The sequence below is a fragment of the Phoenix dactylifera genome, chromosome 5 (genome assembly GCF_051530095.1).
Source record: "Phoenix dactylifera cultivar Ajwa chromosome 5, Ajwa_hap1_PhDact_Kaust_v1.1, whole genome shotgun sequence".
Taxonomy (NCBI): domain Eukaryota; kingdom Viridiplantae; phylum Streptophyta; class Magnoliopsida; order Arecales; family Arecaceae; genus Phoenix; species Phoenix dactylifera.
The window spans coordinates 27,136,938-27,157,730 of NC_143194.1; the positions used below are offsets into that span (position 1 = coordinate 27,136,938).

Below are 20,793 nucleotides of genomic sequence, written 5' to 3' on the forward strand. Positions count from 1 at the left end.
GGTATGGTTGGGTTTGAACTCGATGGGTGGAGCCAACGTTACCTGTTTGGATTAGGCCAGCTTTTGGAGAGCCATGCTTTGTCTGATTTGAGAGTAGATCTGCAACGGGATGGATTAAGCTCCAAATTGTATAACGCCTTTAAATCAAGGTCGAGCAAAATCTGAGGGGTGCAAGCGAGTCGGGGGGAGTCTTGTACCCGGACAATTGGCTTAACCAATCTCAAAGAGTTGCATGATGACTCAATAGCTCCACCTCCACATGAGAACTAGAGTCGGTTTTGGTGCGAATCTTGTAGAATTTGAGGTAACTTGATCGATCTTGCATTTGCCCAAGTAAGCTAAATTGTCTCGAATCTAGGTACAAGCATTTTGTATCTTGCAAAAATTTTGAGAAAACTAATATTGAATAACTACATGTTGTACCAACATGTGGGAAGGCAACAGATTAGTAAATTAAGTTGGCAGAATGAAGCAAGAACCTCTCATTTCTTAATCACTTATTGGTCTAAAACATAAACATTATGCTCAAATGAAGAAGTGCGCAATAATCGTACTCATCAACCACATGAATCCATTGATTGCATGAAGGGCATAAATTAACTGATTCAAAATTCTTTTTGTTAGTTTAAAAGAATCAAAATTCTTGATGAGGTGAAGGGTAATGTGATGCGAGTATTCAATGATTTTGTTTATAATATAATTTTCTGATAAGCATATCTTGTTACTCTAGTGCTCTAATTTCCAAGGAGGTAAGGTTTAGATCCTCCTCACTAGAAAATTTCTTGTTATATGGACATGAAGAAAAGAAGAAAGAACGTAAAAGTAAATAAAGAGGAACTCACCTGAAGCCAATTGTAAATCTAAACAATAAATACAGAGAGTGCTGAATTAATCAAAGTCATAATGCATATTATATATTTTTATGAGTAAACAAACATTCAAAATATATGAAGTAATGGATTCATCAAAAAAAATGAAAATTTCAACATGGAATCTATCTATTTTCCAACAGTGCATGATCAAGTTAGACATTCAGCTAATGAATTAAAAGAAAGAGGAGGAAACAAATTTTAAGATGAGAAAAATGAATTAAAAGGAGAAAATCATATTAGCAATATCGAAAGAGAACACAGAGGAGAAAAGTATGTGGGTTGTGAGAAAAGAGTATCATGGAGGTGGCTGAGGAATGAGGAGGGAGGATGTGCGAGAGGCAAGCTTTCCGTTGTCAGCGGGGAGGGGAGGCGTCCAACCCTAGAGATCAAAATGCGTGTAAATATGGGTGCTGTACCTAGAAATAAGTTATTTACCAAGTAGGGACTTCTAAATAAAGTTACCTTTTCAGTGGTCATTTAGGATTCGTTTGGTTTGCGGGAAGCATTTTTCCTCATAGGAATATGATTTCTAGAAAATAGATTTCTGGAAAGAGGATACTTGGAAAAGTAATTTTGGTATGTTTGGTTGACCATGAAAAAAGTAACAGATTTTCAGAGTGCTTATGTTTGGTTGACCATCCACTTTCCTAAAAAAGTTTTGTGTAATTCCTATTATTTTCTTAATAAAAATTAGGTTTTTAATGCTTTGGATCAAATAAGGATCCTTGATTTGATGCTGAAGGATCTTTTTGAGAAAAAATAAAAATGTTTCGATTTCCGACTTACGGAAAAGTAACTTTTCCATGTTTCTCATATAAAAGACTTTCCCATAAAACGTAGGAATCATATTTCCACGGAAATACAACTTGTCCGTCTCTCTCATTTAAAAACTCTAACCAAACAAGATGCATCTTTTTACTTTTCCGTTGACCACATTTTTCTTTATTCTTTTCCTGCGAACCAAACGAGCTCTTATAGTTAACTAGTCTCTCTTGCCTTTTAGTAGTAGTCGTATTTGCATCCTTTTTTTTTTTGACATTTTTGTGTTCCCATGTAGTACCTTAGAATCATTATAAAGTCATTAGATGGAACACACACACACATACATATAATTAAAAATATAATTTCTCCAATCAAATAATTATTTTCAGATTTAATTTCTTGATTTCTTATGTATGGTGGTCTCAAAATCATTCTATAGCCTTGGCGATCTTATTATTGCACCTAAGCCATCTTCATCCAAATTCTAAAATGGATGCAAAAAAAGTAAAGAATTGAGAAGGGAAGAGAAAATCCATCTGTAGTTGGAATGAGCAAGATTGCCATCTTAAAAGAAAACACAGAAAAAGCAAAGGAGTAAGTAGAGAAGGAATATGGGATGGTAGATGTGGGAACATCATTGTCTAGGGGTGTAAAAGGGTTAGGCTAGCTAGAAAAGAAGGGTCGGGTTATAGTGTTAGGCATTTTGAGTCGGGTTAGGTGACGATTTTAAGATCGAAATCAAATTCGATACTGGTCTAGGTCAACCTCAAGCCAACCCAACTTTGGTCTAGCCCATGCATTTGTATATAGCTCTTCTTTTTTCAATGCTTGCATTTGCATATAATATGTATAACATATACAGAATATGTATATACACACAAAGAATGTGCACAAGTCATTTATTTATTAGTTATATATTGTAGTATTTATTTTGATTGGAATTAGATCAAAGCCAAAATAAGACCAGATTAGGTCAGGTTGGCCCGGTTAGGCCTGAATATGACCTTTTCTAACCAACTGGGTTTCGGGACAACATATCCCGGCTAAAATCTGGTCTAACTAATAATTGGGTCAGGTTGGGTTGACCTGGACCTGACCTTGGCCTAGCCCATTTCTATCCCTTCTACAGTTCTAGTAGATAGTTAAAGAAGAAAACTTTCATAAGAGCCTGTTTCATGCATGGACTGCAAGTGATTTGAAATCTCCACAGATTATATGAAAAGGTTATTATCTTTAAGCCCCTGCGATTATCTAAATTACATAAGTATCTGGCCGTGGAGTTTTATACAGATTTTTTGCAGAATATGCTATGGGCTCCTTTGTTGTTTGCTGTAAAACTACTAAAATGCTACCGGATAGCAAGTGTAGAAGACTGCAAATGTTGGCAAACCTCTAATTGGGACATTGATAGCTTGAGAAGTCCTATGATTTGAGCCTTAATTTTGTTTTGCAATTTCTATGAAAAATATGATAAAGGAGAATTACCTATAGGTCCCTATGCTGTCCTCAAATTAGTTTAATATTTTTGGGTCGCAAGCTTGTAAGCGCCGTTTTAATTGTTTGTATTCGAATATGGTTAAAGGGGATATGACTGCACGTCCTTGTTTTATCCTTGACTTATATAAACATCCCTCATTAGCGAGTTTCATGTAGACATTGCAAATCATTCACAGCAGAAGGGAAAAAAAAGAAAAAAACTGACATGAGAAATTAAGATTTGTACTTTAAATTGACTGCTATTTTATATTTAATTATTGTTGCTCGAAATTATTATGCATTCCTTGAATTTGATGGTCATTTTTGGTTTGATCTATGCACAAGATAGGAAAAAATATGTGCACAAAATAGATCTCACTACGAGCAAATTATAAACTTTATTATGAACATAAGTATAAAATGCTAATCATTCATATGAAAAAAATAAAATAAAAATTAAACAAAGGCTTGAGTGTTAAAATTTTTAGTAAGAATGGCAATGGGTAGGGTGCCTGTAAAATTGTACATTCGTACTTGAATCCATTTAAAATTCTACTGCATGGATCCATTCTAAATCCTATTAAAAATTTATCTAAAAATCTCAAATCTGTCTTATCAAAAAATGATGAACCCATAAGGTACTTGAACCCGCTTGATTAATATTTATTCTGATTGAGTTATTCGGGTCGAGTCGAATACCCGATCCGAAATTACCAAAAAAAAAGGGACCTATAATTACAAAAAATATATATGAAGGAATAATATCAACTAAACATGAGTATAAATAATTTTATGAATAATCTAAATACAAATAAGTTTTATAGCTTGGTGGTAAAGGTAAAAATTAGATGCCTTTGAGATTTAGGGTTCAAGTTCCCTCACAACATATATGCTTTTATAAAGTTTTATAATATATTATATATATATTATACATAATAGGGTTTGGGTAGCAAAGATCCGAGGAGTAAGTTCCAAATCTGTTCCAAATCCTAAAGAGTTCTAATTTCAAATTCCAAATCCGTTCCTAAATTCTATAGGACTTTGCTAAATGGATCCTATTAGGGCTCGTTTGGTTCGCGGAAAGTATTTTCCCTCCTAGGAATATGATTCCTGGGAATCATATTCCTAGGAAGAGGATACCTAGGAAAGTATTTTTGGCATGTTTGGTTAACCATGGAAAAGTGATAAATTTCCAAAGTGCTTATGTTTGGTTGACCATCCACTTTCCTAGGAAAGTTATGTATAATTCCTATTATGCCCTTAATAAAAATTAATTCTTTAATGCCTCTTTAATGCTTCTTTAATGTTAAAGGGTCTTTTTGGAAAAAAATAAAAAAGGAGTGATTCCCACCTCATGGGAAAGTAACTTTCCCATGTTTCTCATGGGAAAGACTTTCCCATGAAATGTGGGAATCATATTCCCATGGGAATACAACTTTCCCATCTCTCTCCTTTGAAAACTCCAACCAAACAAGAGGCATTTCATTACTTTCCCGTTGACCATACTTTCCCCCTCCTTTTCCTGCGAACCAAACGAGCCCTTAGAGGTTGGGATGGGTCGGCTATCTAAAAAAAAACTGTCCGGCTGTCATCCCTAATTTATAATGATGCTATTTGATAATCTCCTTTATTAAAATTGCACTAATAAACAATTATTTGCAACCAATGTCAAACAAGAAACAAAACATGCAACGTAAATGCCTTTATACAATCAATGCTATTGTTTTCCATCCATCACAATTGACTCAAACGATGTTGCTCCAGGAGAAAATAAAAATAATTTTTTATTTTTATCTCATAATACTTTTTACAAAGTTATCCCAATTAACTTAACCTCCACTTTCCACTTTCATTCTAGTACATTTTTTTTTGTTTTTTGTCAATTGCAGCCATATCCCACCACAAGCCCTTTCCGGCTACGGACTGATGCCGACACTTACATGGCATAAGCACATACACGGATACGTGGCAGCTAAAAATTTAGCCACCACAACTCTGTCCGTCAACAACAAGACAAAACTAAAGCCCCCGAAAAGGATTAAATTCCCTAATACTCAAAAATACCCCTGTAATCATCCTGTTCCATTCCCCTCCCGGTGAGTCGGTCACCGCAAAATCATCTTCCCATGTCCCATTTCAGTATTTCATCCGCCACCCCCGACCGGCCGACAGTGATTCATACGTCCGTTCCGTTCAGATAACGCTCACTGGAGGTGACCGGAATCGGATCCATAAACAAGGCCCCCCACGTCCCCCCCCGTCTCAACATTTATCGTTACCCCCGGCCTATTGTGCATGCATTCAAACCAAGCGTCCGCAGCGCTCCCTCTCCCTCCTTTTGTCCGGCCCTCTCTCCCCCTCTTCTAAACCCCGAGAGCTCTCTCCACTTCTAATCTCTCCCCACGCCGAAACCCTAGCGCTCGCCGCCGCTTCCGAGAAGGGAAGCGGCCGAGGGCGAGGCCGCCATGGGCGTCTCCTTCAAGGTCTCCAAGGTCGGAACCCGCTACCGCCCCAAGCTCCCCCCTCCGGATTCCCCAGCCGGCGCCGGAGAGAAGGATGCGGATCCCGACACCTCCGGCGACGCACCCGATCCCAAGCTGACCGATCGCGAGGTGAGCTCGGGCTTTCTTCTAGGGTTTCCGCTTTTCTTGAGCCTTCTGTCGTATGGTCTCTGTTTTTCTGTGTCTGAGTTGTAGGGATTTGGTTTCTTGGTTTGATCTGGGGTTTTGATCTCGTTTAGGATTTGCGTGGCGGTTTCTTCGGTGTTTTGACTGGGATTTAGGGTTTGGTGATGATATCTTAGTGCAGGAGCGGTCTTGCACTTATTATTTTAGTGTTTTTCCTTTTAATAGCGTGGTTTCCGGATCATGATGTGGCTTTTGTTTTGCGGTATGTGCTTTGCCGTGTTTGTTTTCTTGAAATACCAGGGCTGGTAGTGACCAAAGTTCTGATTTTTTACTCTGTTTTGCTGGACATATCGGTTGTTGTCGATTTTTTTTTGTTCTCCTTCTTCTTCTTCTTTTTGTTTTTTTTTGTTACTGTTGCTGTTATTGAAAATCTAGGCGCCCTTAAAAGTCTCTAGGGGCTTTAGATGGGCCGGGCTCAGGTGAGGGGAGCATTCGTTACCATTCTGTAGTGGACTGAGTTAAACGATCCCAAACTTATCTTGGTCCAACATGGACGTCCCATCACCCAGCCAAGGGAGTTGCATGCAGCAAGCAGAGATATGGACTTAACCCGAGCTCAGAAATCGGAACAGTGTGTTTTTGAGCCATGCTTAGAATGATGTAAAAATTATGTAATTGTTTGGACACTTTCATATAAGGATTCACTTTTAGATCTCAAGATGTTGGAATTGTGGAAGCTAATATCGAGACTGTCAGTGATTGTTCCACAACTTACTGGCGATATTATTTAATATGGGTCAATGTGTAATTTTAAGGGGAATTAACGGTATAAAAGTTGCTGCGGTCGTCAACTGTTGATGGGCCTTAGTTTAAAAATAAGGTCTGGTTTGTGTTGGAAGTATATACAATTTACCCTGTAAACAAGCCTGTTCTCGTTTGCTATACAAAAACCTGAAAGATCCTCTTCCTCTTTGGTTTGATGGGATCAGGAGAATAAGTGCTATGTTTTTTACATTCACAAGTTTGTGAAACAAATAACTGTTAGAAAATCAAAAAGAGCTATCTTTTGCTTCTATTTTCAGTAAAAAGAATCTGAAAATTAGATACTTTCTAAATCTTGGCACGGAGAGATGGATTTTTTATTAATATTCTCTCAAACATGTGTATTTGGCCAGGGTAGTTTATGTTAGATCAACAGCTTTACACTTTTTTGGTGTATAGAGTCTGCAAGTTTATTGCCAGATATTGTGCTCTGCTTATAATATTATCTATCCAATATTTTTTTAAACCTATACTATTCTTTTAATGTAGTCATTCCTTTTTAATTCTTAAGACTTCTTCACTCACATTAGTAGTTTCAGTTTCCATATAGAAAGAGTAAAATATATAAGCAAACCATATTTTCTACCATGGATTGATGCCTAATACAAGTTTAAGATCCATTGAATGCACATAGCATACCAACAGAAACAAAAAATTAAATGTCAATAACAACAAAACCTTAGAAATAATAACAGAAAAATGACATCATCTCAAATATAGAAAGAGGGCGATATTGGCTTTACAGACTCTGTTTCATGCGTGCTACGTTGAGAGTCCAAATGCTTCAGCCTAAGCAACTGGCTTTTTTTTTGCATTAAGGTAACAGTAGTTGCCTGGGTTTAGTAACTGTGAGGCAAATATTTTGTTCTTAGCTCAGTGTCAATCTGTGGACTTGCATTTGCTCCAACCCTTACCACTTGGGTTATGGGACTCCTAAATGACAACAAATTTGAGTTTTGATGCGAACCTAAAGGATTAGATAAATGGGTAAAATCCAAATGTCGTCATTTATTATCAATAGACACAGCATATTTGGATTATGATGACAAATATAAGGACTAGGGGTGGGGTACATTGTTAAGAATATGTCCTCCCAAGTATGACTTGTAAAGATTGTATGCTATATTAGTTCTGTTCTAGACAGAATGCATGCATAGTATCAACACTAGTTGGTTTATACTGGCATCAATTACTTTCCTTGTGAACCGGTATTCATCCAGTTGCAGGAAAGAAAGGGAAGAGTGAAGAAGATAACTACAGAAATAGGAGAGCTGCTCAAGCCTTTTCAGTTATGATGATATTTATGTCCTATTGTACAAGTGCATGACTGAATTAAAAAAAAAATGTTTGTCATGTAAAAAGTTGGTACTTTTTTAAGAAAGAATGATTTCTTCTTTAATATTTATCTAAACTTACTTGGTAAAGTGCACTGGTTTCATTTCCAACAATGGGCAATTTTGTCTTCTAATTTGTTACTCATTTTCAGAGGAAACTATGGAAATAGGAGAGCTGCTCAAGCTGTTTATGATGACTGTTATGTCCTTTCATCATTATACAAATGCATCATCGAACTAAAAAAAAAAGATTGTCATGTAAGAAGTTGGTACTCTTTTAAGAAAAAAATATTTTCTTCTTTGATCTTTATCTAAATTTACTCAGTAAAGTACATACTGGTTTTATTTCCAGCAATGTGCAATTTTGTGTTTTAATTTGTTACTTATTTCAGATTTTTCTTTTTTATTATCTTGTTTGAAACATAAATGTTCTTTATTCATCAAAGTAGTTCATGATATGCCAACTGCTACTGTTTTTGAACCCTTTAGTCAATGATCTAGTAGAAGGTGTTTTTCCCTTGTATATGGGCACGCTCATATATACCCATGTTTGCATGTGTACTTGCATATTGATGAGGGTGGTTTGTGTGTGTGAGCTAGTTGTAAATTCCTTTTGGCCGATTGGTTCTTCCATCCATAGCTGGCTACTGTGAGGAGGGTAATGTGTCTCTAACTATTATATGAAATCGCGTGAGCTTATTTTCTTACTTGAAGATGGTTGCATGATTCACATGGAGGGTAATCACAAACATCTTTATGGAGAATGCTTTTTAAAGCATATATTTGTATCAAAAATGAGTTATAGGGCATCCTTGAATGGTTTATTTTGAGTCTGTTGGAAGGGCACACTATTTATTTTAAACTAATGATTACAACTGCTTTATTGTGGTGACTTTCTTGTCCTTTTCATTAGTTTATCATTTAGTGAAACCCTAAATACATTTTTATGCTTATGACATGCATTTGTGTACATATCCGTGTGTGTGTGTGTGTGCATGGGCCCACGCGTGTGCGCACGGGCGCATGTGCATGTGCATAACATGCATTTGTGCTTGCTTGCTTGGTTGTTGGCTGGACTGTTCCTTTATGAACAGCAGTGGTTGATACTGCTGATTAACTTGATTTAAATTCTTTGGAGGGGAATCATGCAAACAAATTTTAACCAATTCCTCGGTACTTATGGTTATCTGACTAACATCGAAGATACCTGGTTTTATCTATTAATGTTGGAGACGTTTCTAGTCCGCAAGTTGAACTCCTATCTGAGATAGTTTTGTTTCTTAGGTTGATATCATTGTTTGCTGTCTCTCACTGTATTGTGAAATGGTTATCTAATATCTTCAGCTGAAATTTTTATTTGTAAGGATACACTTTCCATTTATATTGAATTTTCTTCAACATAATTTATTTTATGTTTCCCTGCTTATCATGCAGGTTGCATTGCCGGGTCTAGGTGATGGCTTTGCTGGTTCTGTTTTATCAGCAAATAGTGAAAGCAACCTTGTTGGACCAGGTGACCAATTCTGATTCAATAGAATGGTGCCTTTTCTTTTCTTTTCTTTTCTTTTTTTATTTTGAGTTGCGTTGACTTCTAATGCAGATCATGAGGTATCCTTCTCTCTAAACTTATTTCCTGATGGATTTTCTGTTGGAAGACCTACTGAGGTTTGTTGACTGTACTTTTGATTACTATAACAATTCAGTAACAGGTATGTAGAATTTGCCACTTAGTGCTATTGGGATTTCCATAGGGTATGCTTTTGCCTTTGCTTGAAGATGCTCCAAAGTTGCTGCACCCTTATGATAGGGCATCGAAGACTTTGTTCTCTGTAAGTATGCTGATTTATATAAGTTCTTACTGCTTCAAATGAGTAATTTGTTCTAGAATATGTACTCGTTGACTTCTGTTCAATCATATATAACATTAGTTTTGAAATTCTTAGAGAAGATGTTTTTGATTGAAGGCTAGGAGGGATAGCAGCAACAATATTCTGGAAGTTGTGACCAGAAGAAATTTTGAAACATGTTGACATGTCTTGGAGTTGAATCTTTATACTTTTTCTCCTAGAAACTTGGAGCTTTTCATTGTCTTTTCTCATAGTAGTTTCTGATAAGTACCAAGTAAAAGTCAAAGATGACTGCCTTGCATAATTGTGTTCTGTAAAGTACTAACTGTCTCACATTGCAAGACACCATCTTGAAGAACAAGATACACCAAAGGAAAAAAAATGCTCGTAATTCGTTCCTTCTTATTTTACCCTAGATCAACTTCTTGCTGTTCGATAGCTAGGTTTCTCATGACTCAACCCCGTTGCTTGCAACGTCCCTTCTCTCGTGGTTCCATATGCCATAGCTTGTTTCTTGGGATGCCATCTTGCCATTGCAAACACCGGTCTCAAAGCTTCTTGATACTCTTGGCACTAACTTTTCCCTAAAACATATGATTGGAAAAAATCTCATGATGTGTCTTAGATCACTGTCATTCACATATTTGGAAAATCAAATGCACGGCATTGGCATTGCATTTTCAATACGTCTAGTGAGATAGTGTTGTAGAATCTTTTGCTTGGTGTTACTTCATGTTTGTAGTCTGTACTTCTAAGCAATTATGGTTGAATGCAGTATGTTGTGGTAGATTGGTAATAGCTAGTTTCTTATGAAATAATTTCCTGTGATTATGCAAATAATAGAACTGTAATAAAATTTTCCCAAAAGATTGTTTTCTATCTAATTTCTGCCTATGCACTTCTCCATAATCTAACTATTTTGTTTGGATCTATTCATCAAAACTAATGTCGCGACTGATTTATGATCCAAAGGTATCAAAATATGCTACCTCTTTGGTTTCATGAATTTCATTTCTTAAAGATCAATAAGAGGCAAATAGTTGATATCCGTGCCCATGAGATTTTGCGATGCTATTGAAAACGAGGCATGCTAGACCTACATGCACGCTTAGGACTCTTCCGTGTACATGCTTTGTAGGCCTAACACATTGGCTTAAAATTTATTCATGCAACCTCTTTACTCACTGTAGGACTCTTTCTCGATAGCATCGCAACTGATTTATAATTCAAAGGTATCAAAATATCCTGCCTCTTTGGTTTCATGAATTCCATATTTTAAAGGTCAATAAGTGGCAAATAGTTGATATCTGTGCCCACAAGATTTTGCGATGCTATCGAGAAAGAGGCATGCTATCAATAAATCTTTGATCCTTTGGCACATACATATGGAATTCTGGATTTTAACTAACCTGTTAACATGTTCTAATTAGTAGAATATCAATACCATGAAGCATTGTAGTTTCTCTTGGATTACTGAATGAAATACAAGTATTGTAATGACAACAGGGGAAATGGATCATTACCTGTTTTTATGCCCTGTTCTAGTCTGGCAAATCAAAAGAACTTATGCCTGAATGGTAATATTCTAAACAAGTTTTTAAAACCATGAGTCTGGTATGTATGTAGTAAGTATTCTTGCATGCTTACATTTTGTGCTTATTATTTGACCTTTTCACTTATTATATTTTGTTGGATAGGTGGAAACTAAGTATGTAAATTTATTTTTTTGATGCTACCTACTTATGCCATCAATTTGCTACTAAACTCTCTCTCTTTCTCTCTCTCTATCCCCCCCTCCTTTTGTACAGGCAATTGAATATGGATGGTTGCCGAGCGACATCATAGATGACCTACCTTGCAAGTACTTCAATGGAACTCTTATTTGTGAGGTGAAGTAGCAATAAATGCTCATAGAGGAGGCTAACTGTTATTTTCCATATAGCATTCTTTGATTTAGATCTCTATATCTTCTTTTTCTTTGTGTTTGTGTGTGTGTTCTGGAAAGCTCCATATTTATAATTTAGAAAAGTGCTGGTCAAGTCGAAACTTGAAATTAATTGATTTTTAATATTAGGAGATTATGGTTAATTCTGTTTTTGAAATTTGTCAGGTCCTATATTATTTAAAAGGAGAAGGTTGTTCCTGACTTCCTGTTGAAGACTGCTTATTCTAGTGAAATTTCCTGTATTTTTTTTCTTAGTTGTAAATTCATTGTGGTGATTATGTACTTACTTGTTACATACCTCTTCAAATTTTGTGAAATTGAATTGACATATGAATATCCTGTAATTTTATGTTTTACTTGATCATGATGAACATTATTCAACTGTTTCTTTACCCCAAGTGTTTATTTTTATTTTATCTTTTTATCTTTTTCTCGTTTTCTCTTTTTCTCTTTTCCCCTTTTTATCTTGGTAATATCAGGACATTACTCGAGAGATATTGGCCATTGTAAGGGAGTGCACTGTTATATCTGGGAAAACCATGGATGCTTTAGATATTACTCAACATGCACTTTAATAGTTGAGTACATTTTCCCCATTTTTTGCCCGATTTCATGTTCTTTTATATAGGTTGAGTAATATGGATATCTTATTATCACTTAAATATGGTATATATGTTTAATGCTGACAAATAAAGGCAAAATGAATGTACTAGTATTGAAGAACATGGATCAGTCGCAGCCTTTTCAGACTACTTAAAGTTGATAACAAAGAGCCAATTACATAAAAGACAATTGCTTATTGTTACCAGTTGTGTTCAACTTTAGATAAAATAATGTACTACTTTGTGAGATGCCAGAGTTTGCTCTCATTTCCTTTATCATATAATAGTTATTTCATGAAAATGTGATGATAAAAATCTTGAATTGATAAAACATCAAATCAGCATGAGGCACAATGTTCCCCTACAACTAAATTTGAAGTCTATAAAACTCCATCTAACTAGAGCTGTCAATTGAGCACATTACGTCGTTTTAAGAGGCACTTATGGATCCTAATCTAGCCATTTTTAGCATGCTTTTTATCTTTGTGATCCATGTTTGGTCTTGAAAGCAAGCAATGGCCTCTGTTGTGATGTAAAAGCAGGCAATAGCCTTCACGAATGACTTATAGTTATATTGTCAACATTGAATTCATACAAATTTTAATTTTGTGATAAGAACTGTTTGATTGATAGTGTTTTGGATGATAATGATAGGATATATGCTGAAGGTGTGCATAGCATGGGTGTCAAATAGTTTGTAATGATTGGTTTATTTAGACACATGCAACAAGGGCTGCAAAGTTCTTAAGGCAGAACATGATATGGCTAAAATGAAGGGAGTGTGAAAAGGAGATAATTAAACTCATCATAGTAGGTGATATTCCTTAAATTGATTTCAGTTGCTCCATAAGATCTCAAATAATGAGTTGGCATCTTGCTTTTGTTTATAAGATATGATTTAGTGTACTAATTTAATCAAAACATGCCTATATGGTTTAAGACTTGGTGTTCTTGATTAGTCATGCTCATTTCATATAAAAATGTTAACAATGCAGTGATTTTTATTGACTCAGTTATGTGCCCAACTCCATCTATGAGATCAAGGTACCATGTGATCAAATAAGACACTTGAGTGTTGCTATGTTGGTGAGTCAACATTTGAGTCACAAAACCTGCTCGATTAGCATGATCTAGACTGAGTTATGTAAAGTATTAATTGAGATGTGATTGATGATCACTTGTAATTATGTGTAATTATATTATTTGATAAGCAAGTCCATTTGTTGTTTGCAGTGAAGGTTTGAGATTAAAACTATTAACTTAAATATGAATGAGATAACAAAATCCTTATGATAGAACAATTTGCCAATATGTTATAAATTTGGAAAGATGCCAGCTTGTTAAATGTTATTTTAAGCTTTGATGCTATGATATCTAGGCTTTAGCATAAGAGGAGTGTCTATGATGTAATATTTCACTGTTTGATCTGTAGCTGTACCTGTTCTAGTTTCTCCATGCTTATGGGCCATAGTCAGTGTAACTTGGTGATTGAGTAGTCTATGATTTATGCATGGCAGTTTGGTCATTCACCACCTGTTTGCTTTTCACCCTGATTACTGAAAGTCCCAAGTTGCATAACGATGAAATACAGCTTTGCATAATCTCTTATTTTTCTGTCCCTCTCTGTCTTTTTTCATTCTTAATCAAAATTTTCTTTTCTTTGTTTCTTGTTGCTTTGGATTCCTTTTTATGCATTTTGATTATCTCAAGCAGTTTTTCCATGGTTAGAACTACTTTCTAAACAAGGGACCGCAAAACAATATCAAATTCCATAATTTTTGAGACTTTGCAATGCAACATATTATTTGTTTGCTCATGTTCATTCATTTGCTTCTAGGGACATATCATTATTTGACTGAGCAAATAGAGATGTTGCAACTTAGTAATATTTTATTTCCAAAGCGGCCATCATATGTAGGGAAAGAGGGTACATTTGTTACATAGCAGCACTTGTGTTCAAGCTGTTATTATATGAACTGATGATCTTTCTGACTTTCATTTTATTAGAACTCTTGTTTGAGTGAGACTGTAGAAGATTATATTATATGGTGATCGGTGCTAAGTTATATGGTGACCAGAATGAATATATTTTTAAACAGGTGCGGGATTATCGATCTTGTATGTCAAAATTTAGAAACAGTGATTCTTCTGGAGATGAGTTTCCCAGAGTTCAGAAAGTGTGCTTACGGATGGGCATGGAGAATGTTGTCAAAGACATGCCGTCAATTTCTGATGACTCATGGACTTACAATGATCTATTGGTCAGTCTAAATGATTATTCTGTTTTCTTGGTGCTTCTTGGTTATTTCAACTTCAGTACATTGTTAGTATGTATTTGTGTTTCAGCAAGCGGAGTCTCAGATTGTGAAGGCCTTGCAACCGATGCTTTATTTGGGCCCAGATCCATCCCTAGACAGGCTTTGTAGAACAGTTCCAAAACAGGTGTGAATGTTTACATAAGTTCCACTTTCATCTCCTATTACCTAGTTTCAAGCAGCATGATATTTTCACCAACAATTTGTTTCACCAACTTTTGTTGCCATGTGTAGGTTGATTTAGGGATATATAAACAAAAGCTGATGAGCAAGCAACATGACATGCTAGAAGTTAACCATAAATCTACTAATTTAGACATGTCAAGCAATGGATATGCTGAGAGTTTGAAGTCCCAAACAAGTTTTTCCTTCAAAAATGATTCTGCACATCATTCTCAGTGTGCCATCTCAAGAAGCATGCCACATGTGCAACAGGTTGACAGCATGAAAGATGTTACAGTGCCCTCTTTACCATTGGCATTCCAACCAAACTATAATTTAGTAGTCAGTTGTCCTTTATCTGTTTCCAGTAATGTGGTTTTTGCATCAGCACCTGATCAAAATCTCAGAGACTCTTGGCTTGGTTTGAAGAATCCTATTAATCTTCTTGGAAAGAGGACTAGATCTAAAATACAACCAACCTCCAAAACTAATGGCAAAAGGCCAAAACAAGAGCCACCAGACCTGGTTTCTTCACAGATAATTACCAGTCAAAGGGACACTCTGCTTGAACAAGAACCACAACGGAATACTACTCTGGCACAAAAACATCAGGAAGCTCAAAATATGCAGCATCTCAGATTTCATGACCAAAATTCTTCCCAACAGCAGAGGAGTGAAGCATCCATTGAAAGAACTGGAAATCTGGAAGCCCAAATGCCCTCTTACATATACCAAGAGCATGTACAACATATTGTTAAAGAAGAGCCTGGTGAGACAGAAATTTTATGCAGAATAGAGATAGAGAAGGACAGAGAAGGCCATGCACAGGATATCAGAAGTGAGATTTCAAGTGAGCAGCAAACTCCATCATGTGTAAGAGCTCTGCCTCTCCAGATGCAGGAAATTGGTGCTGGACAGTCTGTTGAAAAGTATCCGAAGAAGGAGAGAGCTTCTCGGAAAAGGAAACCCTCGCAAGGCCCCCAAGGTTCAGCTCGGGGTTCAGATTCTCACGTGTCCAAACTAGGAGATAGACAAAGAATATTGTCAAGTTGCAGCACATCGCCAAATGTTACTGTTGTTGGATTATCCAAGGATAAAGTTGCATCAGTGCCTGCTGCTTCAATTGGAACTCTTTCTGCAAATTCTGCTTCTAGCAGTTCTTTGATACAGGAGAGTCAGTTGACTTTACCTAAAAGGAAGAAATCTAAAGCTCTTAATAAGGTTACATCTCAGAGCATGAGTGAAATAGGATCTCTAGCACATGTTGGTGAATCAAATGTTTCATTCGGATCAAACAGTTCTTCAGTTGGGATTGGATTATTGCCTCCTTCAGGAACTGATGTTGATCCTAGCGCCTTAGAGAGGTTCTCAAAGATTGAGGTGGTGAGCCAAAGGTGTGACTTAAGAAAAATCGTTATTTGTATTAGTTTTTCTTTTTTTGTTTCAGTTGGGAAGATTTGATATCAGCTTCAGAACCAGTTATGAAAAGTTTCAATATCAGAATCACGTGCGTGCTGATATTTTTATATGTTCTCAATTTCTCATCAATTCTATAGCACTAATATTCTGTCAAACCTATTTTTAGGCATGGACTCAACAGCAAAAGAAACAAAATTGAAGAGTTTCCAACAACAAAATCATTATCTGAATGCTCTTTGCCACCAGCCAGACTTGTAATGCGGGAGGATACTGAAGAATGTGGGCCTCTCACAGAGAACTTGTGCATGTCAAAGTACTTAATTGGTGGAAGCAGGAATGCTCACAAGACCCGAAAGATTACATTTGTGCGTGTGAGATTTTTCTTTAGAGGTAAGTCGTTATTGAATCTTGCTAATTATTCGCTAATCCTGACTTTCTGATATTTATGTTTATTCTCCACAGGAAATGGTATCCCCTTCTTGGTTGATGAATCTCGGTGCAAATTAATCCTTACTGAATCTGAGGAGCTTGACATGCATGAGGTCAGAGCAGAAGTTGTCTTTGGAGACAAAGAACAACACTTCCATACTGCTCTTCTCCACAATCCTGTGAGTATTTTTTTGACTGAAATAACATCTGTGCAAGTAACTGTCGCTTGCAGTCTTTTCTCACCCGCACGATAATGTGCTTTGCAGCATCATGCGGACCTATTTGCTGCTCAGTTCGCTTCACTGGTATGTTTGCCTTCAACTTCCTCTTCTAATTATGTAAAATGTCAAAATGTGCCTATGAAATTTGAGTTCAGTAGTATGCGACTTTTTAATGTTGCCATGTTGTAGTCTGCATGACAATTTGCATTATAATTGTGTCATCTATCTTCTGCAAGGGCCATAATCTGGAGATCCTTTTGATATCCTGATCTTTGATTTGGTCTGAGCAATTCTTAAGGACAAAAATAACATTGTTTATAAAATGTTCCAATGGATGATAATCTATCCTGAATAATCTGTAGTTATTTTAAGGGTCTATACCCTTGAATGGGGTGATCATGTCATATGCATGGCGAACAAGCTACAATATTCGTACAAGCATTCTTTATAGCAACCAAGTAGAGTTGGCGGACTTGATGTGAGCACTAGCTTGATTTATGATCAAACAGTTTAAAATTTTTCCCATGCACCTGTCTGATACACATGCAGATGGAACGCGAGGGCTACAAAGTCGTGGATGATCAACTCCAGCCATTGTTATCCTGCACTCGTGGCCTTTCTATTGATTCTGTACATACTGATTCCCGTGGAGTTACTCTGTATCCTTGCACAACACCTGTTACGAGCCAGTCATTGAAGCCAATTTCCCCATTTGGTGACAGCATCTCAGCCTTGAACTTATGCCAGTTTCCACCTCAGAATATTCAAATGCCTTCAAGGGCACCTACCTCCTCTTTGAATTTGACCAGGCAACAGCAGTTGGATATTGTTTCTCATCTTAATTCCGTGCAGCAACAACACCCTCAGTTTCAGAGTCCCCTGCCTTTTGTTTGGAACAACCCACTGGTTAACACAAATATGCATGTGGGCAATGCAACACCCAACAGCATTGCCCATCCCAACACAAATATGCAGGTGGGCAATGCCACACCCAACAGCATTCCCCATCCCAACACAAATATGCAGATGGGCAATGCAACACCCAACAGCATTCCCCATCTAAACCTTCTTCGCTTGCAGCAGAGTAAATGGCAGAATTATGAGCAACAAGCAATCTTACAGAATAAGATGACTATCCTTGGAGCCACCAACAATATCGTAGGCATGGGGGAATGCGAATCTGGGTTGAATGTCTGTCGCAACAATGATCACCTTATTCAGGTACCTGGGTTGAGTCACTCCGGTACGCAATTCCTCCAAAGAGGAACTTCTGAAACCTCTGCAGCTGTGCTAGCAAAGCTGAGACAGGCAGGCAGTCAGGGAATGGGGGTGGTGAGTGGTAGTATGCCTGCAGGGAGTTCGACTCATGGGATTTTTGGGATGACAGGAGATGGATCTTTGCTGGATCAGATACTGGGAAGAAGCTGTACCGATCAATTCCAGTACCGAGATACACAGCCTACTATCTTTCCTAACAAGCAATCCTTGAACCTGAGCACCAACAACTATGACCAACAGCGTCAGCAGAATATGCATCCAAGGGGAAATCTGCAACTGCCATTGCAGCAGCTGCAGCAACAACTAGCCTGTCAGCATGATTTGCTGACTGTGAATCAGTCAATACGACAGCTGCAGCAACACCAACTAGGCTCTCCCCAGCAGCACGAATCACAGATATCATTAATGAGTCCAAAACAGTTGAGCTCAGGGTCGGCTAGCCAGCAGGTCAATACTGGTATTGCTAATGCTGGAAGCCCACAGGTGAGCTCCCAGACAGGCGCTTCTGGTGGTAGCGTCGTGAACTCACCTATGTTACAGGGTCCTCAGAAAGGAAATTATCATGGCAAAAGTTTTATGAGAGGGCAGTGAAGGGCTTTCTTTTTCTACCTTTCTTTTCTTTCTTCTTTTCCTTTTCATTTCAAGAAAGAAAGTAGAGCAGGGGGGTCGGGGGGTCTGCAACAGCTTAAATGCAGAAATTGGAGAGGAGCTCTGGTTTTTTATGTGGCTGCTCAAAGTTCTTTCTGTTCACAGTTGCATCAAAAAGACTGTATTGTGAAGTTCATTCTGCTTCTCAGTTGGTAACCAAGATCTCTTTTTGGCTAAAACAGTTACCTTGAAATCTGGATATTTATACTATGTTTATGTTGTTTGGAATAAACATCATGCGCAATATATGATCAATTGAACCAGTGATGCCTGATGGTGGGACAAAGAGATGAACCTGTTTTTTTTTTCTGGTCTCGCTAAACTTCTGGCTTATGCCTCTTGTTTCTTTCCTTTTTTTTTTAGGTGAGTATCCTGGAGGTGCAGCTGATGCGCTCGTAATTGTCAGTGATTTCGACGTGCATGTGTTACCAGCTTATGCATGCTTATGTGGGGCCTGCACGTTAAGTGGTCGAAAGTCGCGGCATGCTTATGTGGGGTAGCAGCAACGTGTGCATGTCGGCTGTGCCTCTTTTTTTTTGTGCGCGCGCGTGGGCGGGGGGCGCAGGCTTTTAAAGAAATGTCTTTGGTATAGCAGCTCATCAATAAACTGATGCCAATGGGAGGCTTCTGTCGCACTTAAAAATCAATTAGGTGGCTGCGCTTCCGTTGCGACCCCAGTTTCCAACACTACACCTGTTTACCCCAGGATCCGCTGAGTGTGCCTCAGTTGCTTGGCGCGGGCACTGGATACTACTGTTGCAACGGGACAGCCATCAAGATTAAGGCCCCGTTTGGAAGAGTTTTTAAAGGATCAAAAAGTACTCTCCGTCCCTCCAAAAATATTTTTAGACAAAAAAGAGTGTTTGATAAAAATTTTGAAAAGCTATTTTAGATTTATCAAGAAACTAAAAATAGCTTTTTGAAAGAAGCTTTATTTTAGAGCTTTCTGAAAAATCTGTTTTGAACTTTGTCGGAAAGCTATTTTTTGACCATTAAGATTCAAAAGATCGCACGTAATGTGCTACTACTCGTTGATAAGATTAAGTCTGCGTCTTGATCCAATGTGTAGTATATTCTTTGGTAAGTTTTCTGCTGTTGGAGACTTGTTGAGTTTATGCCCCTGCTCCTCATGGGTTTGAGGACTACAATGTCAAGGGATGGGTTTGCCCTTCTGCTAAAACCTTTCTTTTTTGACCCATGGCCATCGAGTTTCTTTGGACCTTTCAACTACCTAGCGATGTCCTTGTCGCATGGTTTCCCACAGGTTTTGATGTTTGGGGTTTTTCTAGCCAGACCTATGCTTTTCCATTTGTGGGCGTTTGGTGACTCCATTTGGGTCACCACAGTGATCTAAGATCATCAATAATCCTAATCTTGAGATGATATAATCCTTAGTGATCTAAAATCAATATATTTGGTAAGCCATGTTTTAGTAATTAAAAATCCTCGAGTAGCGATAGATAACCTGTTTGGTATGATATGGCAATCGAAGATTACCAGCTATATAATACCAAAAATACTTTTAACATATCTCAAATAAATTTTTTATGTATTTGCAATTTTCATGAATCAAGAATATAAGCAAATATACTGATTCTTATATGGTTCCATCATTTTGTTACAAATTGTATTTTTAGTGATTCCTACCTCTGGACGGTATCTACAGAACACTTATATTTTTTTTGTTGTTCATTCACACGTCCTAAATGTAAAAAAAATTGTTTTTGTAGTCCCAAGCTTGTTATGCACTAATGAATAATAGAAGAATATTAAACAATTCAAAACATATAGGTTCAAGAAGTCTCCATGTCTTTACAAACAAAATAATCAATCCCTCGTCACCTCAATTTAGATTGACCTATTTTGTTACACTCAAACTGCATACAAGACAAAGCCATTCAGCATGCAACATGTAGCACATTTAACAAAGTTTAACTTGAATAAATGTGAAAAATTTAGATATACCAGTTCTCTTGGATATTATCTATATTATAATGTCTATGTGGCCAACACCATGAATAAAATGGGATAACA

The 20,793-nt window shown here is 37.1% G+C and overlaps 1 protein-coding gene across 3 annotated transcripts; it reads left to right on the forward strand.

Moving 5' to 3' along the window:
- The first annotated feature begins 5,402 nt into the window (after positions 1-5,402).
- LOC103697717 (protein PHYTOCHROME-DEPENDENT LATE-FLOWERING-like) lies at positions 5,403-20,213 on the forward strand. 3 transcript variants are annotated; one of them, XM_026800951.4, is made up of 12 exons: positions 5,403-5,722; positions 9,328-9,406; positions 9,494-9,558; positions 9,645-9,722; positions 11,549-11,629; positions 14,387-14,548; positions 14,634-14,729; positions 14,837-16,158; positions 16,350-16,573; positions 16,646-16,791; positions 16,879-16,917; positions 17,383-20,213. In XM_026800951.4, exons 1-12 carry the CDS (start codon positions 5,576-5,578, stop codon positions 18,700-18,702), a joined length of 3,759 nt encoding a protein of 1,252 aa, XP_026656752.4. In that variant the 5' UTR covers positions 5,403-5,575; the 3' UTR covers positions 18,703-20,213. The 3 variants fall into 3 exon arrangements, with proteins under 3 accessions (XP_026656752.4, XP_088578225.2, XP_089786939.1); XM_088722099.2 differs by lacking the exons at positions 5,403-5,722; positions 9,328-9,406 and adding an exon at positions 11,851-12,262 and having other exon boundaries at positions 9,502-9,558; positions 11,247-11,629; XM_089930813.1 differs by lacking the exons at positions 5,403-5,722; positions 9,328-9,406 and having other exon boundaries at positions 9,502-9,558; positions 11,247-11,629; positions 17,383-20,212.
- Positions 20,214-20,793: the final 580 nt, after the last annotated feature.